Source organism: Giraffa tippelskirchi, chromosome 11 (genome assembly GCF_054371585.1).
Source record: "Giraffa tippelskirchi isolate mGirTip1 chromosome 11, T2T-mGirTip1v1.2.pri, whole genome shotgun sequence".
Lineage (NCBI taxonomy): Eukaryota > Metazoa > Chordata > Mammalia > Artiodactyla > Giraffidae > Giraffa > Giraffa tippelskirchi.
In genome coordinates, this window is record NC_137285.1 from 55,888,535 (window position 1) to 55,913,948 (window position 25,414).

General features: G+C 42.5%; 1 protein-coding gene and 1 long non-coding RNA gene across 5 annotated transcripts in view; one reads left to right on the forward strand and one right to left on the reverse strand.

Annotated features, from left to right (window-relative positions):
- Positions 1 to 25,414, reverse strand: part of SLC10A7 (solute carrier family 10 member 7) — a 310,137-nt gene that overhangs the window by 15,711 nt on the left and 269,012 nt on the right. For all 4 annotated transcript variants that reach the window (XM_081544288.1, XM_081544287.1, XM_081544284.1 and 1 more), the window contains one exon: positions 18,161 to 18,234. In XM_081544288.1, the coding sequence (XP_081400414.1) occupies positions 18,161 to 18,234 (74 nt within the window). The remainder of the gene's footprint in view (positions 1 to 18,160; positions 18,235 to 25,414) is intronic.
- Positions 6,788 to 13,923, forward strand: LOC145527032 (uncharacterized). The gene is made up of 2 exons (XR_014069417.1): positions 6,788 to 7,028; positions 11,526 to 13,923. It is a non-coding gene; the product is annotated as an uncharacterized LOC145527032 (long non-coding RNA).

The window sequence follows — 25,414 nt, forward strand, 5'->3', positions numbered from 1 at the left end:
CAGATAGGATGTCATGGATCATGTGACTTGCTCTCATTCACGCCCGTCTAAATGACTGGTCTTTTGCTCAAATTCTCCAAAGTATTTTATTTTAGTATTTATCCATTTTTATTTATTTGGCTACACTGGGTTTTGGTTGTGGCACGTGGGATCTTCAATCTTCGTTGCAGCATGCGGGATCTAGCTCCTGACCAAGGAAGGATCAAGCTCGGGCTCCCTGCACTGGGAGCATGGAATCTTAGCCACTCGACCACCAGGCAAGTCCCTTTAAGGTATTTCAACACTGGGCTGCCTTTCCCTTGCTGATGATTTACATTTTATATGCTTCCCTGTTCTTTTCCTATCATTCCATCTATAACTGAAAACTGCTGTATTATCTTTGGTGTGACTTCACCATCAGGACTTCGTTAAGATTTTTTTTTTTTTAATGTGGACCATAGCTAAAGTCGTTATTGAATTTGTTACAATGTTGCTTATGTTGTTTATGTCATGGTGTTTTGGCTGTGAGGTATGTGGGATCTTAATTCCCTGGTCAGAGATGGAACCCACGTCCCCTGCACTGGAAGGTGAAGTCTTAATCACTGCATCACCAGGGAAGTCCCACCACCATCAGGACTTCTGTTGTTGCTTTCTGAACCATAGAAGAAAAGATTTTTGTCCTTCATGTAGAAGGAGACATCTAAAATGACGTACAACTAAATAATATATGCAAATAAGAGCTCTCTAGTTTTCTCAGCGTCCCAGGGATGGGTTCAGGGAATCCATGTAGATGAGGGCATTTCCAAATCACTGAACACAAATGCAACATCAGCAGCAGCTAGGGGATGGCTAACAAGCCCCTTGGCTAGACCTTTGACAGAAAAACAGGACAATCTTATACCAGTTTCACAGGTAAGTACAAGTGGAATTTTAATTTCCAACCTCTGAGGCCTGAAAAGCATCCTATGGTTATCTCTGTAGATGGTGTACAAGACGGAAAAGGACATGTGGAAATCCACACAGGGGGTTTTGGCCACGTGCTTCAACCAATTAGACCCAAACATCCCGTCTGCAGTCTTTACAGGGCTCTCCTACCACCCTCCCCTTGACAGTTAGGAAGAGTCACAGTTCCATTTCTTTTCAGTGTAGTCAGCTGTTATTTAGCTATGCTAAGTGTAAGTCGATGTTTTTGTTAAACTTTCCTAGTTGCTTTACTGAACTATAAAGAGAATCATTTACACATTCCTCCAGGAGAAGGTTGTATTTCATAGGAGAAATATATATTTGATATGGTAGGAAGGAGAGAAACTGGACTAACCACGGAACCCAAACTTTGAAATGAATATTGAGTTGTGGAGTAGGAGAAGAAATATATTGAAAAATGGCCTTTGCGTCTTTTGAACTTATTTCACTTATTTTCCTACTTCCCTGTAGATGGCATACAAGAGATCTATCCTTCACATTTCAAAACCAGAATTCAAACATATAACATTTTATATATTATAAAACATATACTATGTAAGTGTTAGTTGCTGAGTTGTGTCTGACTCTTTGCGACCCAATGGACTGTAGCCCACCAAGCTTCTCTGTCTATGGAATTCTCCAGGCAAGAAGAATCCTGTGTGGGTTGCCATTCTGCTCCCCAGGGGATCTTCCTGACCCAGGGATCAAACCTGATCTCCTGCATTGAAGGTGGATTCTCTACTGTCTGAGCCACCAGGGAAGCCCTAGAAAATATATACTATAATAATATATAAAAATATACCTCCCTTTATCCAAAAGGGAGAGTTAGGCCTGGAAGAGCAGGAAAATGAACAAATACAAGGGTACAAACTGAAAGTCCAAGGCCATTACTAACAGAGAGGAACAATCTTTCCAGTAATTTTAGCCATCCCATCTCTGGGAGGACTTCAGAAGCTGTATCTGGAGTTCACGGATTTTTTGGCCTTTATTTGTATTTTGGCAGGTGGAATACAGACTGCAGAAAAATTATTATTGGGTTGGCCAAGAAAGTTTGTTCAGAGTTTTCCGTTACATTGTATGGAAAAACCCAAACGACTATTTTGGCCAACCCAATACACAGGGCTTACTCCGCGTCAGGCAGGTGCTATTCTGCATGTGCCAACATCAACTCATTCACTCTTCATATCTATAATGTGAGTAAGGCTACTGTTACTATCTCCACTTTTCAGATGAGAAAACAGAGGTGGCAGATGAATAAAAATCTTCCCAAGGCAATGCACAGCAAGCGACAGGGTGCAGCTGGGATGTGAACACAGACAGACTGATCCCCAGTTCTGTGTCCTCCCCCACCCTACATGCCTAAAATGGTGATCTGGGAGAGCACTCAGGAACCGGAGAGAAAGAGATGTTTGATGATATTAACACAGAATAATGGAGGGTGAAGAACCCAAGGAAAAGAATATTTACACAAGAAAGGTCTGCAAAGAAGAGAGATTCCTTTTGACAGAGGAGCTCAGAGAACCAGTCTTTACTCACTTTGAATAAAAGTTGGTCAATGAACATTTTCTGACCATTTTCCAGCCCAATCAGAAAATGAAAAGACTGTATTTTAGCCTTCAATCACCTGGGCTGTAATCCTACCCCTTTGCTGAAAGTTTTATGTAAATAAAGATGCAAGAAAAGACCCAAATGAGCAGCTGGTGTTATTTCTGTTTTGAAACAGGTACGTTCTGATTGGACAAGATGTTTAATGAATGGCCTGAGTCGGCTCACCAGATGCTGACAATGAAACATTTAACTCTACCAATAGAAGATTTCAGCCTCGGAAGATTAGGTACACCTTCACCTGTCTGACAGCATTGTAGGAGTAATTAGCAGACAGGGAATTCAAGAATGCATTAAAGAGCTGAAGCCATGGAGGCTTCATTTAGATGCTGGCAATGGCTTCCGGAGGGTGGGTCACCATATTTATGGAGACAGGTGGGAAGGAAGTGGTGGGAGCTTACTTTTTTCCCTTTCTGGGCTGTGAAGTAAGAGCTGTTTGTTTTCTAAAGAGAAAAATGTGCCTAATGTTCACAATCACAGGATGCGAAACCTCAAGAATAGAACGAGAATTTCACACGACAAAAGTAACACAAGGTCATCGGGAGAGATGTAACATGGGCACCAGCAGAGAACCGGCCCCATCTGATTGGCTCTGGGAAGCTTTGCCTAGTTTTACAGACCTTTTTAAGATATGTTTTTATATAAATGAAGAAAAACACTTGGGACGTTTTAAGTGTGAGCCATTGAGAGGCTGATGCATGACAGGCACTTGCAGATTCTGCCACAGCTTCCAACACCCTACATTCAGTTTTCCCTAAGATCTCGCATTGATAATCTTTTTAATGGACAGAGGAACTTCCAGAAGGCGTCCAAATCATAGTTAAGTGGTAAATGCGAGCAAACAGTGACCCAAATGCACCCACACTTTTTGTTTTGTCAACATGGCTACTAATCACCCTCTGGTGGTAATTTCCTTTTTGATGGCACCATGTTTATGATAAACATAAGCCTCAGAAGAGATGTCAAGGCAGAACACGGCAGTTCTGATTGGGGATGAGAAATCAGAGTTGTTTACCTGCTGACTCACATTTCTGTAGTTAAACTTGGCTACTCTTTCACTAACCTAAACCTACTTCTGCCCTTCATCTATTTTCAATGACTGGGGAGCCAAGACCTCATTCGCAAGACTTTTAGGCAGAGGAAGAAAACCCTGGAAACCATTTCTAGAAATAATGATTTTCTAATCCCCTCAGTTTTCTTTAAACTCCGAATGCTTAACTTAGATATCTAATCACAGCACAAAGGATTGTGGTTTTCACAGATCGGCATAAACAAATGGTCAGTTTTATTAACAGATGAATATGTGTAATCCTTTCTGGAACACAGTGGAGCACACATGTGCACAAATACAGCAAGTAGCTGAAGGCAGGGTTTTCAGTGCCAGCTGCTCGTTAGAATCACCTGGGTAGCTTTTAAAACCTGGGATACCTGGGTCTATGCTGAGAGATTCAGAGGAAATAGGTCTGGGGAGGGTCCGGGCAGTTTTGGAATGATCCTAGGTGATTCCCTGGTGGCTCAGATGGTAAAGAGTCTGCCTGCAAAGTAGGAGACCCAGGTTTGATCCCTGGGTCAGGAAGATCTCATAGAGAAGGGAATGGTAACCCAGTCCAGTGTTCTTGCCTGGAGAATCCCACAGACAGAGTAGCCTAGCGGGCTACAGTCCACGGAGTTGCAAAGAGTTGGACACAACTGAGCAACCAACAGGTGATTCCAATGTGAGTCAGGCTGAGAAGCCAGGTGGTAATAAGGGAGAGCAAGAGGATTCTAGGGGTTTCTGGAGATAGACTGATGGTCGCTGTGTGCTGGCTTTGCCATTTTCTTCACTGTGCAAACTGAAGTGAGTTGCTTGACCTCTCTGAGGCTTGGTTTTCTACCTTGGACAATGGAATCAATAATAGCTACTGTACAGGGCTTTTGTGAAGATCCAATGAGATAATAAGGCAATTCATGTGCCTGATACAGTGCCTGGTATGTAGTAGGTGTCATATGACTTCATGTCTACTTTTTGATTTCATGGTCACCTCAACCTTACGAAACGCGAGAAAGATAGAGGCTAGCTGGTTTGGATGTCTATATGTCTGGTTCATTTTGAATTACATATCATTTTACTCTCAAAGTAATTTCATAGCCTCCCTAACCTCTGGAGTGCCTCAGGGCCCAGTGCTCAGAGCCCTTTTCTCCTCTGTCTACCCTTTCTGTAGTGATCTCATTCAGCCTGATAGCTTAGGTTAAGCTGAACACTCCAGCCTGGACCGGAATTCTAGGCTCACAAAGCTGGCTCTCCTTTGGATGTTGAAAAGACATCTCAAACTTAGCACGTTCAAGATGGAACTCTTGATCTGCCCCACATCCGTCTTCCATGGGTAAAATCTGTATCTCATCCAGTCTAGTAAGTGGCAATTCCACCCTTCTAGTCCCCTCGAGGCCATATCCCTCGGAATCATCTTTCATTTTCTTCTCTTACATACATATCCGATTCGTCAGCAGATCCCAGTGGTTTGGCATTCAAAATACAACCAGACGCTTCTCATCACTCCTCCACTATTACCTTTAATCACCCCACCCTGAGTCTTCGTCTGGATTAAAGGCTCTTAACTGGCTTTCCTGTTTCTCCCTGCAGCACCGCGCCCCCCAGCCAAGCCCAATCCTTACTTAACACAGCAGCCAAAGTGGGAGCTGCATCGTGTCACTCAAACCTCTCAAGGATTCCCTTCGCCTTCCGTGTAGAAGGCAGTCTTCACGACAGGTCGATGAGGTCTCACAGATATCAACCATCCTCCCCTTCCTTCTCACACTTTCCACTCCCCAAACTTCAGCCTCTTCATCCTCTTCCTCCTACTTGCTGAGCCCCTTGTGGCTTCAGGTCCTTGCCCTTGCTGTTCCCTCTGGTAGGAGCCTCCTTCCTCTTTACATCGTGTGGCTTACTCCCCTTTTCCTACAGGTTTTTGACCCAAAGTCCCCTTTAAGCCTAAAATGTCCCTGCCTCCATCTAGCACTCTTATTCTCCTTTCTGATTTTCTTTTTCTCCACACACTTGCCCTCATCGGATGCACTGTATGTCAGTGTTCGCTTGTTCACCTCCGCTGGAGAGGAAGATGGATAAGGAGGAGTACTTTTTCGTATTTTGTCCACTGCTGTAGACAGAACAGGGCCCAGAATGGTGCCTGGTGCAAACTAGGCATGAAATAAACACTTGTTGAATGAATGCATGAATTGAGCAAATGCTATTTTAAAAGCATCTTTTCACTGGCATTATTTATTCCTGCATATCCCTGCATTTGCTATCAGTTGCAGAAGAGTTGGTTTTTATTATTATTTAAAAAGCTTGTTCTAGCAGTACTCGAGTACAGTAGTGCTAGCATGGAGAGCAGGATACTAGTACTAGCATGGAGATCAAACCTGGGAAGCGTCACTGCCTCAAAACCATGAACGTGCTCAGCTTCAGGACAGGTGACTTTCCAAATGAACTGGCTTCCTGGGGCCCAGGAATCTTTTATGTACAATTTTACATCTCCTCCTGCCTCCAGAGTAATCTGTCAAAAACCTACAGCATCCCCCACGGCTTTAACAAATGGGCAGCTGACTTTACTATCTGACTGGTGTTTTTTGCATGGGCTACAGATGGGGACAAGGAGGTGGTGGGTGTCACCTCATTCTGTAGCCTTGGAGTCCTTTATTATTTACTGTAAAGAAGCAAGGAGCTGGCTGTCATCAAATTCACGCAAAGTGGTTTATAGTGTCTGGTTCAATTAAGGGGGTTTCTGGGAAGAGATACGACCAAATAAATAATGGGAGAGAGGCAATTCTGAAGCAATCATTGTTATTCATCAATCTCTGTTTGCAAGTGGAGATGGGGAGAGAGAAACTTCAAGTGAAGGCGCTCTCCTGGGTGTGATGCTCCACTTCAAATGCAGCAAACAACTGTTGTTCTGTGATGCACATTTTAGTTCCGCTAGAGGCAAGCTTTCTAAATATTAATAATAATAATCAACTATCCCCTCTGCAACTGACGGCGGGTGCAGAGATGAACAGGGAGCCCTGGAAGGGGGGCCGTGGTGGGTCCTCCTGGATGTGGCAGAGGCCCCCTCAGAAGGGACAGGCCCCTGAATTCCTGTGGAGGTTTCCCTCTCAGAAGCACAGGGTACACGTGGCTTCAGGCATGTGAGTTGATTATTAATGTGTAAAACGAAACTCTTTAGAGTTCCTTCTAACTATGACTTGGTGGCTTTTATTTTTAAAGAAATGTGAAACTGTGGAATTAAAAGCTTCTACCAGTAACAACTGACATGAAGAGGCCCAGAGGGATAAAGGTTAGGTACACAGATGGAGGTGCCGCTGTGCAGCGTGTGGAGTTTTCTATCTCCTTGCTGTTGAGCTGTAGTAGCAACTGTGAGTCGGGCTTGGCTGCGGGGAAGCTGCTACATGTAAGCGCTGACCTCTCTTGTTCCTGCTCCATCACTGAGACCTGAGAACCTGAGTGGGTGAGTTAGCTTCTCTAGAAGCTGGGACATGATTATGGATGTACATGATATGGTGGCTCTTACACTTCTGTGTAAATACTCTACTTTTTAAATTATGTTTGAAAAATCAGTCTATGAGGTCTTATTCTTAAAAATTCTGAATCCCTCAAATAAGGCCCAGTAATCTACCTTTTTTTTTTTTTAAGGGAGCAATTTGCTATAATTTTAAGGGCCACCTTTCAGGAAATGCTGATCCTATGGTGTTTCTCTGAATAACTCAAGATTCTAAAGCTACACTTAAGTCTTTCAAAATCAGAAAGAATTATTGACTATTAGAACCAGAAGGGTCCCAGAGATCATCCAGCCTAGACTTTTCACACCAGTGACCAAGGGATAAGCTTCAAGCTGAGCTTCACAGCACAGGACCTTCCTGGAGCTCTCATTGCAGCTTGGCACAGGGGCTGAGTCTGACCTGGCTTGACATCTGGCTCTGCCACTTGGGGTCACATGACCTGTGCAAGCTTTTTGTCCCCCTGGGAGCTCACTTTCCTTGTGGCGGTGACTGTGGGAGTGATGTGAGCTGGGGCATGGAAAGGGATTTGGGGATATCCTGCACCAGGCTGGTCAGGTGTAACTTCCAGATTCTTCTGGCAGGTAGTAGACAGTGGCTAAAGAAATTTGGAAGGGAGGTGAAAATTTTCTCCACCCCCATAGCTCTGCCAGCAGCTCTGAATGAAAGTAAGCTCCACAGATACAGATATTTCTAACTTAGCACATATTAGCAGTAAATGTGTTCCCTGAGGTCCCAGCTCTGACCTCTCCAGGGTTCTCACCAGCACCTGGCATGAGAGGGCTCTCAGCGCAGGGCTCAGTAACCCCAGTGGTCAGCCTCAGGGGACTACAGGGCCCCTGTGTGTGCTCACTCAGTCGTGTCTGACTCTTGTGACCTCATGGACTGTACCCCACCAGACTGCCCTGTCCATGGGATTTCCCAGGCAAGAATATTGGAGTGGGTTGCCATTTCCTGTTCCAGGGGATCTTCCTGACCTAGGGATCAAACCTGCGTCTACTGTGGCTCCTGCATTGGATGGCAGATTCTTTACCACTGAGCCACCTGGGAAGCCCTCAGGCCTCCAGACAGAGGCTAAACACAAAACCCCATAGGGATCAGGCCCCCAGAGCAGCCCTGGGGATTCCACATTCAGGACACGGGATTTCCTAGATTCTTCGAGCAAGTGGGAAGTGTGCAACTCTAAAGTTTTAAGACAGTCTACGTATGAGTGAAGGTCGTCCATTTATTACTTATCGTACAAAGCAACAAGGCAGTAATTTCCTCAATAGAAACCTATTTCTGAATTCATTATGCTAATTAGTAAAGTCTCTGATAAATACAGGATAATAAAAGCATTTGCTGTAGCTTCCTCTGAAATACATTTTTCTTTTCCTTTTTTCTTTTTCTTTTGGCTGCACTAGCTCTTCGCTGTGGTTCATAAGCTTAGTTACCCCGCAGCCTGTGGGATCTTACTTCTCTGATCAGGGACTGAAACCCCGTCCCCTGCATTGAAAGTCAGATTCTTCACCACTGAGCCACCAGGGAAGTCCCTGGAGTACTTTCTTTCTGATAAAATAGTAGCTGAATATTCCAGTGAGAATTTTCCTTGAGAACAGTGGGCTCTCCTGGGTATTGAAGTCTACAGGAACCATTGGCATAAAATATTTTCAAGTAAATTACCTCTTGTAACAAGCATTTAGCCTATTAAGTACTCAATTAATCTTCTTTGTTATTCTAATTACTAATCAAAAACATGTTGAATAGAGAAACAATTTAAAAAACATATCAACAAAAGGCATAGAAACTCTGTTATGTAAACTGGATTAACAAAACCTAAATGGAGGTGATCTTACTGCAAATCAAGAAACATTCCAAGTCTTAATTCAGCTCTGGTTCCCATGTGGTATCAGAATTTTGGGTTAAGGTTCTGTGAAAAAGGGATAGAATAGCCAAAGCTGACATGGTAAGTATTTGAGAATGGGTATAAAATTTCACCAAGCAAGATGTAAAGTAGTAGTTTTCAGACCTTGTGTTATGATCCATTAATGAGTTACAGAATCAATGTAATGGGTTTTAATCTAGCACTTGGCTGGAATATGGAATATATCACAGAAAGTGAGAGTGAATGTTGTTTGGTAAAACTTTTTACATACATGCAAATGTTTCCTGGATCACACTGTAAAATGTATTTCTAACTGCAGGTTGTGGTTTAAAATGTCTGGCAGTCCCTGGCACAGGAAACATGGAGAAGGAGCAGAAATGTGGGGGCATCAGGGCTTTGGTCCTGGCGAACATTGAACATGATGAACATCTGCTGTATCATTAAGAAGAATGGTACTTGAGCATCAGGTTAGGGAACCTCAGAGGGGTTTACATGTCTTCAATTGGATATTTCTACAGAACTTGGGGACTTTCTAAATTTTTATTACAGTCTGGATACACCAGTGATTAAGTTCAGACACCAAATTCAGAAACAAAAATTTAAAGTAAAGTAATCTTCAAACCTCTGAACATAAATGTATCAGTTTGTTCGAGAATCTGCATTTTTCTCTTTGTTTATGTGGATTGGAAAACAGTACAGAAGGACAGATACTCCCCCTAAATTGTCTTCAGCATGGTGGCAAAATCTACTGGGCCTTTAATTTCAGTGGCATCTTTAAGAATCTGGCAGATGCTTGAAGAATGCATAAAGAAGATGTAATAATATATATATCTATATACATATATATATACACACACACACATGCACAACAGAATATTACTCAGCCATAAAAAAGAATGAAATAATGCCATTTGCAGCAACGTGGATAGAATTGCAGATTACCATACTAAGAGATGAAGTCAGATAAAGACAAATACCATATGATAGCACCATATGGGAAATCTAAAATATGATACAAATGAACTTATTTACAAAACAGAAACAGATTTACAGACACAGAAAACAATCTCATGGTTACCAAAGGAAAAGTGGGAGGAGGGGTAAATTAGAAGTATGGATTCCATGGATAGAGGAGTCTGGTGGCTACAGTGCATGGGGTCACAAAGAGTCTGACAGGACTGAGTAACTAACACAACAATGGGATGAACAGATAAACACTACTACATAGGCTTCCTCAGTGGTACTAGTGGTAAAGAACCTGCCTGCCAATGCAGGAGACTTATGAGACATGGGTTTCATCCTGGGTCAGGAAGATCCCCTGGAGATGGGCATGGCAACCCACTCCAGTATTTTTGCTGGGGAAATCTCATGGACAGAGGAGCCTGGTGGGCTACAGTCCCTAGGCTCACAAAGAATTGGACATAACTGTAGCAACTTAGCAGATGCACACATACTTAAAACAGATAAATGACAAGGACCTACTATATAGCACAGGGGATTATATTCAACGTCTTGTAATAATGTATAATGGAAAAGAGTCTGAAAAAGAATATATATATATACACACACATATATATTTATAACTGAATTACTTTGTTGTACATTGGAAACTAACACAACATTGTAAATAAACTATATTTCATTAAAAAAAAATCTGTCAGATGGTAGGAGTCTCCAGACTGCCTTTCCTTACAGAACTGCAGCTCTAAGAGCAAACCACAGGACAAAAGATATATTTACGGTTATGCCTGAAAGACAAGCTTCTATTTTCTGTCTTTACCCTGGACTTTGATTTCTACTGTAATAGTTTATTGTCAAACAGCACTGTAGCTCTTAGTTTGCAAGCACAGAAGGCAGTGATACACATAAAAGTTAAGGGGTAACTCATCAAGAAACAGTTGAAATAGAATATAACTTTTTGTTAATAAAGAAAATATAAGGACCGTGTGCCAGTTTATGATGGGTCCACAAGGAGTATATGCATATGGATGCAATTATATATACTGAATATTTTTAACCTGTCTTATAACTAGCAATGTAATCAGAAGTAATTTTTAAACAATTAATTAAATGATTCAAACTCACACTGACAGTTCAGTTCAGTTGCTCAGTCGTGTCCGACTCTTTGCAACCCCATGAACCACAGCACACCAGGCCTCCCTGTCCATCACCAACTCCCAGAGTCCACCCAAACCCACATCCATTGAGTTGGTGATGCCATCCAACCATCTCATCTTCTGTTGTCCCCTTCTCCTCCTGCCCTCAATCTTTCCCAGCATCAAGGTCTTTTCCAATGAGTCAGCTCTTCTCATCAGGTGGCCAAAGTATTGGAGTTTCAGCTTCAACATCAGTCCTTCCAATGAACACTCAGGACTGATCTCCTTTAGGATGGACTGGTTGGATCTCCTTGCAGTCCAAGGGACTCTCAAGAGTCTTCTCCAACACCATAGTTCAAAAGCATCAATTCTTCAGCACTCAGCTTTCTTTATAGATGACCATACATGACCACTGGAAAATCCAAAGCCTTGACTAGATGGACCTTTGTTGACAAAGTAATGTCTCTGCTTTTTACTATGCTGTCTAGGTTGGTCATAACTTTCCTTCCAAGGAGGAGTAAGCGTCTTTTAATTTCATGGCTGCAATCACCATCTGCAGTGATTTTGGAGCCCAGAAAACTAAAGTCAGCCACTGTTTCCACTGTTTCCCCATCTATTTGTCTGCGTGGCAGCTGCAATGGTGCAGGAGCAGCCGGGAGGAGCTACCCCACGTCCAAGGTAAGGAGCAGCAGCTGTGCTTTGCTGGAGCAGCCCTGAAGCGATAACCCCACGTCCAAGGTAAGAGAAACCCAAGTAAGACGGTAGGCACTGAGAGAGGGCATCAGAGGGCAGACAGACTGAAACCACAATCACAGACAACTAGTCAATCTGATCACACGGACCACAGCCTTGTCTAACTTAGTGAAACTAAGCCATGCCGTGTGGGGCCACCCAAGACGGATGGGTCATGGTGGAGAGGTCTGACAGAATGTGGTCCACTGGAGAAGGGAATGGCAAACCACTTCAGTATTCTTGCCTTGAGAACCCCGTGAACAGTATGAAAAGAGACAAAGATGATGAGACACTGAAAGATGAACTCCACAGGTCGGTAGGTACCCAATATGCTACTGGAGAAGAGTAGAGAAATAACTCCAGAAAGAATGAAGGGATGGAGCCAAAGCAAAAACAACACACTGACAGTGTACACTTACAATACTCAGAACCAGTTTGGCACTTTTGGGTCTTTGAAAAACTTTTATATCCTATTGTCCAATGCAGTTCTGGAAGTTAGGAGACCTGGAATCCTGTCTCTGTTAATTATATGACCTGGGATACATTTTTAGATTTTTTCCTATGCTTTCACTTATGAAAAATAATAATTATTGATTTGCTAACACTTAAGATTGTTTAGGTAACATGACTTAATGGTTAAAGGCTTTAAAAAAGTGCTTCCCAACTGTAGGGTAGCTTCATCAAGATAACAGTCTTTATGTGCCAAATAAAATCGCAGAGAAGCTTTATGGGAAAAGAAAAACAAATGCAAACTTTTGGATTTCAGTTCCATTTCCCCTGGAGAAAACAACCCAGATGTTATTAAATGATCTTTTCAGCCCAAGTTGCAGGGTAATCCTTTAGCACTCTTTAAAAGCTTTCAAGGAAAATTGAAAACAAGATTCTTCTCAGATTTTGTTTCTCCTATGAAACCCTGAAGTGGCTCAGTGATAAAGAATCCGACTGCAACACAGGAGATGCAAGAGATGCAGATTCGATTCCTGGGTCGGGAAGATCGCCTGGAAAAGGGAATGGCTATCCACTGTAGAATTCTTGCCTGTAGAATCCCATGGACAGAGGACCGTAGAGGGCTTCAGTCTGTGGGGTGCAGAGTCTGAAACAATTGAGCACCACCACCACCACTGTGAAACTCTTTGGAGAGTATAAAGATATTTTTTAGCCTCTTTAGGAAGATGTAACAGCCATATTTCCTTTCTTTTAATATTATAACATTATCTACATAGATGTTGCTTTAAAAAAACCTGTTCCTTTTTACATATAGCAGGGAAACTGTTACAGAATGGTGGTATTATCTGTCAAGTAGTCACTGAGCACCTGACTCACAGGAACTTAAAACTAGAAGGAATCTCAAGTATCATCCTACCCATCTTCTCATTTTACAGATTTGGAAATTGAGGCTGACAGCAGTTGGGTGATTTGTTCCAGCCTTGTGGCTCAGCTGGTAAAGAATCTGCCTGCAATGCGGGAGACCTGGGTTTAATCCCTCGGGGTTGGGAAGATCCCCTGGAGAAGGGAAAGACTGCCGACTCCAGTATTCTGGCCTGGAGAATTCCATGGACTGTATAGTCCATGGGGTCGCAAAGAGTCGGACATGACTGAGTGACTTGCTCTCACTCACTCACTCACACTCGATGAGAGAACTGGAATCCAGACCAGATGTATTCCTTCCACTCTCTCCAGAATCCTATGTCTCCCAAAAAGCTGTATTCTTTCTGCTTTAATCCAGTTTCTTCTCACAGCCCAGCTGTGTGACTGTGACCGTAGACTCATAATGAAGTTCAATATGAGGAACAGCTGCCTTGATTGGTCTTTGTACACAAATGTCTAGAAATGGCAAGACCCACAGTGGACTTTCAATTCACATTGATCACGATACTCTATTTAAATTTTAAACAGCATTCATTCCTTCAATTCAGAAAGGCTTTTGGAAATAGCAAACGACTTGGAGTCTCACAATTGACTGCCATTTGTCAGTTGACATACTCTAGGAGTATATGCTTTCATTTTGCTATTTGAAAACTTGAAAAACTAACATAAACATATACTTAAGGATCTCAAACATCCTTAAACCTTCTCTTTCCAGGAACAGTGAGAACTTTCTACATACATTAGAACTCTAGATAAGCAAAGTGATTTGAACACTCAAGAGAAAAAGATCAATAAAGTAAAAGTAAAATACTAATGCCACAGGATCCCTCAGATTGACTTTCTTTACTGATGAGCTCTATTGACTGACGGGGCACTGAACCATTGGTAACTAGGGTGTGAGCTGTTCCCCCAACTCTGCTATGTAAAATGTCTCCTTATTAGTATACAAATATCACCATCAGGCTAGAAAATAATTTGGGAGAGTTCATGGCTTTTGGAGCAACCCACAGCAAGTGATGCTGTCTTGACAAAATATAATTACCTCCAACCCTGAGCTGCAACTGGAGGAGAGCAGTAAACAAGCCCTGTAGTATTGTTTTAGATGAAGCACGTTGAAAGCTCTGCACTTCCTCGAGGCCTCCTCTTTCTTCCTGAACGAACTCCAGGGAATGGCATCATGTCAGGCTTTCCAGATGGATTATGTGGAGCCATAGCTCAATGTCATTTTCAATAGGAAGCCTCATAATTAAAGGTCAAATAGTCACTTCATCTGCAATCAATCAATAGAAAAAGTACTAATACGAAGAACTAATCAATCAATGGCAAATGCACTAATAAAAGCAATGAATCAAATTCAGCATGTGTGTAGATGCAAGTACATTGAAGAGATGGAGACAGGGCAAAAGCAAGAACAATAAAATAAACTGCAAGCATATGTACAAGAGAATACTCAGAAGGCTACACAAAACCAGAGTTTTCATCTTTGGTTCATTAGTTACCTGGATACCACTTGGCCTGCAATAATTTATTCTTAAATACAAATACTAGATATACTAATAAACAATGTTATTTCATAGAGCTTTCTTAATGTATTCTATTTGAGACATTATGTGTATGTGTGTGTATGCACGTGTGTGTGTGTAAAATCACTAAAAGAAATATTTTGACAGTGATCACAAAAGGGACAAATATATTTCCCACATGCTAAATAGATATATTTTAATCTCTTGTCTTTCATCTTGGTGAGAAATAAAAGAAAGTATCTCTCTGAGTGATAGATCCTACCTGAAATTTGCCCCCCGCTTTCTGAAACATGAATTCTTCACACTTATTGTGATGCTCTATTGTTGCCATGCAGCTGTAGCTTGGGTGACTGCTGTGCATCTCCTCTGTACCAGAGACGTCAGGTCACCAGTAGAGGGAAATGTGTCTTGGACCTTGTGAAACCGATACACTAAATTTATAGGGCTCAACAAGGCCATTCAAGCAATAGGACCCAAACATCCCTTGCTGTGTGTAGAAATAAGGGTGCCCCAAGGGTTATCTGTGTCTTCTCACTGAGACAAGAAAGCAGCAAAGAGGTCATTTTTTTTTTTTTTTTTTGCTTTATAATATTGTATTGGTTTTGCCATACATTGACATGAATCTGCCATTTTTATAAATGCTACCTAGGAGACTGCAGGCAGAAAGCCAGGTGTGATCAAGGTGTAATAGAATATCCTAGCTGCAAGTAAAAGTCCCTAATCCAGGAGCTATGGAAATTAAGACCCGGGGATGTTTCAATGGAAGAGTCAGGATGAGTATTTAGGACTTGCAATTGCAAGAAAGAGTAGGTCTACCATGTTATGGACGGAGAAGGCAATGGCACCCCACTCCAGTACTCTTGCCTGGAAAATCCCATGGACGGAGGAGCCTGGTAGGCTACAGTCCATGGGGTCACTAAGAGTTGGACACGACTGAGCAACTTCACTTTTACTTTTCCCTTTCATGCACTGGAGAAGGAAATGGCAACCCACTCCAGTCCTCTTGCCTGGAGAATCCCAGAGACGGCGGAGCCTGATGGGCTGCCGTCTATGGGGTTGCACAGAGTCTGACACGACTGAAGCGACTTAGCAGCAGCAGCAGCACCATGTTATGGAAATAACTAAGGATTTACACCACCATGGTTATTTAGTTTATCATACTAGAATATTATTGTAGGCTCCAAGTATCTATTTCATGGGAGAATATTGCAAAAGCAAAGTGCAAAGCTAAAGTCCAAGTTAACCCCAATGTTTTCAGTAAAATAACTACTTTTGATTGGTGTTCATCTAATTTTTCTGATGACTGAAAATCAGAAAGCATCAAGAACAGAATGATATGGCTTTGAGGTTTAAAAAAATGAAAAGAAAAAAAATAGCATGAATATTTTGCTTACAGAAAATAATACTGATCAGGTTGCAGTATGCTTCTTGGGTAGAGCTTTGCTCATCACGGCCAGCTCCAGCACAGGAGAAAATTATGGAGAAAAAAATAAACATGGATTTTCCTGGTGGTCCAGTGGTTAAGAATCTGCCTGCCAATGTAGGGGACATGGGTTCGATCCATGGTCTGGGAACTAAGATCCCACATGCTGTGGGGCAACTAAGCCTGTGCACCATAACTATTGAGCAAATGTTCTAGAACCTGTGAGCCATAACTACTGAAGCCCGCAGTCCCTAGAACCCATGCTCCACAGCCAGAGAAGCCAGCTCAGTGAGAAACCCACACAGCAGCTAGAGAGCAGCCCCCACGCAGCAATGGAGACCCAGCACAGCCAGAAACAAATAAAAATAAACTTTAAAAAACCACAATCCATTTGGGTTTTCCTGACAAAAGCAAATCCTAAGGGTGGGGCGGGTTTCAGAGATGCAGAAGCACATTGGACGCAGCCAGGGCTCAGCACCTGCTCTAACAGCACAGGCTCCTTTGATCCCTGACTCGTGACGGCTGAGGGGTCTGGAGGCACCCATCTCTGGCCTCCCTACCTTTATAGAAGCCCCTTCCTGTTCAGGAGACCTGGAGCACCGGCGTCACATCATAACAACATCATGGGGGGAAAGTGCAGGTTGATTCCTTCTGAGGTCAACAATTAAACCGTATCTGTTATATGAACATCAACAAGACCCAGGGGACTGAAACCCTGGAGACAGTAACACATTCATAACCAACAGTTAATCATAACTAATCAGAGCTGCTGCTCCCAGGGTGTGTGTCAGGCGGCAGGCAGCACACCAAGCTCTCCAGGCGGGCACTCTGGTTCCATCCACAGCGATCTACACACAGCACACTCACTGAGCACATGTTCTCACTGACTGACTTGTATTATGGACACGTCCTGTGTTGGATACTTAACAAGTTTTATCTTCGGTCTTTACAACACCTTTACAATGTAAGAAAAAGCCTTACAAAGTGAGAAAGCTAAGGTTCAGGGAGCTTAAGTGATTTGTCCAGGTTCACAAAATCTGGAATCAGAAAGTAGCTTCCAAAGCTCTCTCAGCTTCCTTTTGGTGATGATTCTAAGGAAAACCTAATAGACATATTGCAGTGAAGGGACAGTACACATATAATTTATTCAAATAAGCTGAAGTCCTAGATAGCAATTGCTTAAGAGTATGTCCAATTTCTAAATCATTTCCCCAACTTTGCAAGACTGAAAATAATTCTATCAGACAGAAATGTCTGGGGCTACTAAAACCATTTCTAGTTTACAGACTGAACTTTAACATAAACAGACTTAGAGAAATGTTAAGTCAGTTATACGCCAAAATGTAAAGGAATTTTTAATACGAGTTTAACCACAATGTGCCTCCTACCCCGAGGAGTTTGTGAATGATGCTTCCATAAAGTTTCTTATTACTTAATGCTCTTTAACGACTAACAGCATGGATTCCAGACAACTGGATAGGTTATTGCGATAATGCCTTTAAACTGGGTAAAGGTAAGGAGAGAATAGTACTTTTCTCGATCTATTTTTGCCCATTAAATATGCACTTATTTCACTTTAGGTACTAATGAGACTGAGTTCATGATAACTAAATAAATTGTTGTTCCTTTATAGAAATAACATTCTGAAACAAACTTCAGACTAATGTCAATCATTTTTACCCTGCTCCAAGCTTCCAGAAAATATGTCAACATCTTCCAGGGGTCACTCTAGGGCCTTCCAAAGCCAAGTTTGTGCTCACTGCACCCCTACAACTACTCCACTCCCCAACTTTTAACATGAACATTCGACCCTGAAAACCTTCGATGAGGATGGAAAACATGATTACAAGTAGAGCTAAACCCTACACTATTACATTTAGGCTCACAAAAATGAGTTTAATTCATGATGGTATTTCAAAGTCATGACTGATCTCCACTTTGCTACCATTCTTTAGGTAACAAAGTAGACAATACCCACATTCCATTTAATTTGAAAAGTTGTTTGAATTTCAAAATCAAAAGATGCAATTATCTGAAGGCAATATTAAGCTGGTGTTTCAGTCTGTGGATTACTTACCCAACGTGAGGGATTTGTGTGTAGAACAGAACATGACAGCTACAGTGTCTGCTGGTGTGAAACCCGAATTATTCCTGAGGGCAAAAAAAAAAAAAAAAAGGCTTTTCAAATATTGTTATAAAAAAGCCTATTTAACATATCCTCAATCAAATGTAGTACCTATCTTCATGCAAACATCCTTTTTATCAATCCTGGAGACAGAAGTAATTCTATACCCAAACGCACAGAAATGTCCAAATTTCTTTTTAGAGAGTCATTTCTAGTTTATACATGAAAAAGAGACAGTCTTAAAAATGTGGTGGTGGCGGGGGAGGTCTCCTAAGATCATATACATCATCAATCTGTGGCACAGGACTTGACAAAAATCCTGCAGCAAGAAACTCCATGAGTGCACTCACTAGGCTGTTAGTTGATTTTAATGCAGTGGCTTGAAAGAGTTAATGTATCTCCAAAAAGGCTTCCCTCAAGGAGCAACACATCCTTTAGGCAGCAAATGCATATCTTTCAGAACTACATGGTGTGAACAAAGATTTAACATCATATGTTTCAGTAAAAATACCAAATTACCAATTTTTAGCAATTACCACAGAGAAGGCACTGGCGACCCACTCCAGTACTCTTGCCTGGAAAATCCCATGGACGGAGGAGCCTGGTAGGCTACAGTCCATGGGGTCGCTAAGAGTCAGACACGACTGAGCGACTTCACTTTCACTTTTCACTTTCCTGCATTGGACAGGGCAATGGCAACCCACTCCAGTGTTCTTGCCTGGAGAATCCCAGGGACGGGGGAGCCTGGTAGGCTGCTGTCTATGGGGTCGCACAGAGTCGGACACGACTGACGTGACTTAGCAGCAGCAGCAGCAGTTACCATGTACCAAGTATTCCTTTAAGGCCTTTGCATGTAAAGACAAAAATCCTATCAGGTAGCCAATATGATATCCCTATTGACAGATGAGAAAACTGAGGCACACAGAAATTATGTAACCCACCAGGACCTCAGAGCTAGGGAGTGAGTGACAGAGTCAGGATTTAAACCAAGTCCAGCTCCTGTGTCTATGCTTAACTGCAATGTCTATTACTAAATAATATGGTAAAAGGCTTCCCTGGTGGCTCAGACGGTAAAGAATCTGACTGCAATACAGGCGACCTGGGTTTGATCCCTGGGTCAGGAAGATCCCCTGGAGGAGAGAATGGTAACCCACTCCAGTATTCTTGCCTGAAGAATCCCATGGACAGAGGAGCCTGGCAAGCTACAGTCCATGGAGTCACAAAGAGTTGGACATGACTGAGTGACTTTCAGGCAAGAATACTGGAGTGGGTTGCCATTTCCTTCTCCAGGGGATCTTCCTGACCTAGAGATCGAACCTATATCTCCTACACTGGCAGGCGAATTCTTTACCACTGAGCTACCTGGGAAGCCCCTGACTTTCATTTCACTTCACTATGCTAAAGACAAAAAAATCTTGCTTGGTCAAAATCCCATTAAATGTTAGAGCTAAAATTTTTGTCATGTAATCTTTTTTTTTTCTTTTGAACTTTTTATTTTGTATTGGAGTATAGCCAATTAACAATGTTGTGATAGTTTCAGGTGAACAGCAAAGGGACTCAGCCGTACATATACACGTATCCATTCTCCCTCTAACAGATCATCAAAACTTCACAATCTTTTGTGCCTGTGTTGGGAGTGGGATATTCAAACACTAGAATTCAATAAAGAAATAATATTGGACTTAAAAAATCCATTAAATGTCATGGGGATCAGTACTAGTGAATATCATATCCAAATTTCCTATTTTAGATCACAAAGATTTAGAGAACCAAGAACCAAAAAGGTTAGAAGTGCAATTACCATTATTGCATCTTTGATATGTTAGAAACTATTCCTTCCTTCAGAATCAGTGTTTGAAGACATAGTGAGTCTATGTGAGTCTATTCATTCCCCGCCCTGAACTCAGACAAGAGAGTTAGCAAAGGGAACAATGTTGTAAAGCCTGACTGCATATGTACAGTTGCAGATACAACAAACTATCCAATTGTCAAGGATCTCTAAAGAAAAGTGACTCCACCATTTCCCTTAGTAACCTTATCCTTTTTAAAATTTTATTTATGTATTTATTTTTGGCTGTGCTGGGTCTTTGTTGCTGTGCAGGCTTTCTCTTAGTTACGGCAGAAAGCTGGGGCTACCCTCTGGTTGAGGTGCATAGACTTCTCATTGTGGTGGCTTCTGCTGTTGCAGAGCATGGGTTCTAGGTGTTTGGGCTTCAGCAGTTGCAGCACGTGGGTTCAGTAGTTGTCGCTCTCTGGCTCTAGAGCACAGTCCAACAGTTGTGGCGCATGAGCTTAATTGCTCCGAGGTATGTGGGGTCTTCCTGCATGTCTCCTGCGTTGGCAGGCAGATTCTTTACCACTGAACCACTAGGGCAGCCCCAAACTTAACCTTATATATAATTTTCACCGGGAGAAAAAAAAACTTCCCTCGATAGACCCCTCATCCTGTTTCTTTGTTACATACTCACTGGAGGGGAAAAGGATCCTCTCTTCTACTACCTCCTCCTCTCTGCATAATGGTACCTATATACAGTGGAATATTACTCAGTCATAAAAAGGAATGAAACTGGGTAATTTGTAGAAATGTGGATGGACCTAGAGACTGTCATACAGAGTGAAGTAAGTCAGGAAAACAAATATTGTACATGAATGCATATGTGTGGAATCTAGAAAAACAATACAGATGAACCTATTTCTAGGGCAGGAATAGAGATGCAGACACAGAGAATGGATGTGTGGACACAGGGCTGGAGAGGGTGGGACGAACTGGGAGAACAGGATTGACACATATACCTACCATGTATAAAGCAGATAGCTAGTGGGAAGCTGCTCTGTAGCACAAGGGGCTCAGTTCGGTGCTCTGGGACAACCTAGAGGGGTTGGATGGGAGGGCATGGGAGGGAGGCTCAAGACAGAGGGGATACATGTGTACTTCTGGCTGATTCACGTTGAAGAACAGCAAAAACTAAGACAACATCTTAAAGCAATTATATGCCAATGAAAAAAAGAATATTTAAATTGTCTTTTAGTCTCCTCTTCTTTGAAAAGGAATGTAAGCTCATGCTTCCTAACCAGTCTTACTTGCAACTTTTTTTTTTAATAACATCTTTCCGAACTGAATTTTGGTGTCTCTCAGATGAGCAAAAGGACGGAAGGAGAAAGAGAAAGAGGGAGAGTGAGAGGCAGAGGGTTAGGGTTTAAGTTTACTGAATTCATAGTCGTGAGAGGGGCTGTGCTTTCAAGAAGTCTGATGAAGAGAAGAAAAGGGCCATGGAGACGAGCATGATTATATAGAAATAATGGATGAAACCACGTCGTCAAAGGAGCCTGAGAGGAGGAGTCTGAGATCAGCCTGAGAGGAGAGCGTCCTGTGGTCTGAGAGTCTGTGAGCCGGAAGAAGGAGACCAGGTGAGTGAAAAACCCAGAAATGTTTCTGGTAGAGAATAAGAAAGTGGAGGTAATTCATGTCAGGGATGTTACTCTCTTTGTAAAATGTAAGGTGCTTCATTCATCCTCAGAGGTAACCCTATGACCTGAGCTGAGAAATAAGAAAAACTTGAGATAAGCACATGGAGGAACATGACCTACAGTCAGTTCACAACAAATGAAAAATTTCTCCAGGAACGAATGCCCAGCTGTGATGGTGGAACACGTGGGCAGGACCAGCTGGCCGGGCCCGGGGCTGTGCTCCAGCCATGCTCCGGCGATAGTAACAATATGAAGCCCTTTGGGGCATTTGGCTGACCTAGTTTGTTACCCATTCTCACTGTATCTGGATTTATGTGATTTGGTTTTCTTCCAAGAGAGTCCGGCAGTACGGTTCTTTGGTAAACGCTATTCTGCTTGATATTTGTTCTTTTCCAGATTATAGTATATTTCTGATGTGTCTAAATCTCTCTGGCCAAGAAAGCTCTGACTCAATCTGGTGTTGGCTGTGCTGTCTGCCATGCTGGAGCAGGGTTTCCAAAGTGGCTGAGGAGGATGTCTGTACGATATGCTTACTTGTCCTCTGCTTTTAGGTAAGGCGACCCAAGGTAAGCCCCCACGGGGTGGTGTCTGGCCCTGATGTGGGTTGAACACCGCCCTAGGTTTCTACCGACACAAAGCCCTTCAGTGAGGAGGGAGAGTCGGGATATAAAAATGGAATGTTTGAGGTTAAAAACAATATTCTACCTAAATAGGGCTGACATACTCTATCTCTGATTATAATCAACACTGAATATTCATTGGAAGGACTGGGATGCTAAAGTTGAAGCTCCCATTCTTTACCCCCTGATGTGAAGGGCTGACTCATTGGAAAAGACCCTGATGCTGGGAAAGATGGAAGGCAAAAAGAGAAGAGGGAGGCAGAAGATGAGATGGTAAGATGGCATCACTGACTCAATGGACATGAACTTGAGCAAACTCCAGGAGACAGTGGAGGATGGGGAGGCCTGGTGTGCTGCAGTCTCTGGGGTCGCAAAGAGTTGGACATGACTTAGTGACTGAACAACAGCAGCACACCCTCTCTCTACAGTAACAGATTGTTCTATATTGCAGATCTTGGAGAAGCCAGTAGAGCACGTACTCACTTAAAGGTCCATCCGAGATGGGGGGTGGGGAGGGGGAGGATGCTGAGTAACCATAGCAGTAAACTTAAAAAAAAATTCTATCATACATATACATATTTAATTGAACTACAGTTGATTTGCAGTAAATATTTACTGAGCACTTTTCTAAGCACTTTGCATCCAGTATTTCTTTCTTCACAGAACAGCCTTATACAGTAACAGTATTTTTGTCTTTGCTTTTTTCCAAAAAGGGATCTTCAAGCAGAGTTAGTTGCATCAAGTCACACAGCTAAAGAGGCTATCCCAAACTGTGAAGACAAGTTTGCTTTCTGAGAAGAATATTATAAAAAACCAAAACCACCACACAATTTAGTGGATGACAGCAGCTAAGTAACCCTCCTTCACCCATGCTCTGGGGTTAAATGGCAGAAAGTCAAGACAACACAAAGAAACGAAGTCTCCCGTACATTATCAGTTCAGTTCAGTTCAGTGGCTCAGTCGTGTCCAACTCTTTGCGACCCCATGAATTGCAGCATGCCAGGCCTCTCTGTCCATCACCAACTCCCGGAGTCTACCAAAACCCATGTCCATCGAGTCGGTGATGCCATCCAACCATCTCATCCTCTGTCGTCCCCTTCTCCTCCCGCCCCCAATCCTACCCAGCATTAGGGTCTTTTCCAATGAGTCAACCCTTCGCATGAAGTGGCCAAAGTATTGGAGTTTCAGCTTCAACATCAGACCTTCCAATGAACAGCCAGGATTGATCTCTTTTAGGATGGATTGATTGGATCTCCTTGCAATCCAAGGGACTCTCAAGAGTCTTCTCCAACACCACAGTTCAAAAGCATCAATTCTTCGGCACTCAGCTTTCTTCACCGTCCAACTCTCACATCCATACATGACCCCTGGAAAAACCATAGCCTTGACTAGACGTACTTTTGTTGGCAAAGTAATGTCTCTGCTTTTAAATATGCTATCTAGGTTGGCCATAACCTTCCTTCCAAGGAGTGAGCGTCTTTTAATTTCATGGCTGCAATCACCATCAGCAGTGATTTTGGAGCCCAAAAAAATAAAGTCTGACACTGTTTCCACTGTTTCCCCATCTATTTCCCATGAAGTGATGGGACTAGATGCCATGATCTTAGCTTTCTGAACGTTGAGCTTTAAGCCAACTTTTTGACTCTCCTCTTTCACCTTCATCAAGAGGCACTTTAGTTCTTCTTCACTTTCTGCCATAAGGGCGGTGTCATCCGCATATCTGAGGTTATTGATATTTCTCCCGGCAATCTTGATTCCAGCTTGTGTTTCTTCCAGCCCAGCGTTTCTCATGATGTACTCTGCATATAAGTTAAATAAGCAGGGTGACAATATACAGCCTTGACGTACTCCCTTTCCTATTTGGAACTAGTCTGTTGTTCCATGTCCAGTTCTAACTGTTGCTTCCTAACCTGCATACAGGTTTCTCAAGAGACAGGTCAGATGGTCTGGTATTCCCATCTCTTTCAGAATTTTCCACAGTTTATTGTGATCCACACAGTCAAAGGCTTTGGCATAGTCAATAAAGCAGAAATAGATGTTTTTCTGGAACTCTCTTGCTTTTTTGATGATCCAGCGGATATTGGCAATTTGATCTCTGGTTCCTCTGCCTTTTCTAAAACCAGCTTGAACATCTGGAAGTTCACGGTTCACGTATTGCTGAAGCCTGGCTTGGAGAATTTTGAGCATTACTTTACTAGCATGTGAGATGAGTGCAATTGTGCGGTAGTGTGAGCATTCTTTGGCATTGCCTCTCTTTGGGATTGGAACGAAAACTGACCTTTTCCAGTCCTGTGGCCACTGTTGAGTTTTCCAAATTTGCTGGCATATAGAGTGCAGCACTTTCACAGCATCACCTTTGAGGATTTGAAATAGCTCAACCGGAATTCCATCACCTCCACTAGCTTTGTTCGTAGTGATGCTTTCCAAGGCCCACTTGACTTCACATTCCAGGATGTCTGGCTCTAGGTGAGTGATCACACCATCGTGATTATCTGGGTCGTGAAGATCTTTTTTGTATAGTTCTTCTGTGTATTCTTGCCACCTCTTCTTAATATCTTCTGCTTCTGTTAGGTCCATACCATTTCTGTCCTTTATCGAGCCTATCTTTGCATGAAATGTTCCTTTGGTATCTCTAATTTTCTTGAAGAGATCTCTAGTCTTTCCCAATCTGTTGTTTTCCTCTATTTCTTTGCACGGATCGCTGAGGAAGGCTTTCTTATCTCTCCTTGCTATTCTTTGGAACTCTGCATTCAGATGGGAATATCTTTCCTTTTCTCCTTTGCTTTTCACTTCTCTTTTCTTCCCAGCTATCTGTAAGGCCTCCTCAGACAGCCATTTTGCTTTTTTACATTTCTTTTCCATGGGGATTTTCTTGATCCCTGTCTCCTGTACAATGTCACGAACCTCTGTCCATAGTTCATCAGGCACTCTGTCTATCAGGTCTAGTCCCTTAAACCTATTTGTCACTTCCACTCTATACTCATAAGGGATTTGATCTAGGTCATACCTGAATGGACTAGTGGTTTTCCCTACTTTCTTCAATTTAAGTCTGAATTTGGCAATAAGCAGTTCATGATCTGAGCCACAGTCTGCTCCTGGTCTTGTTTTTGCTGACTGT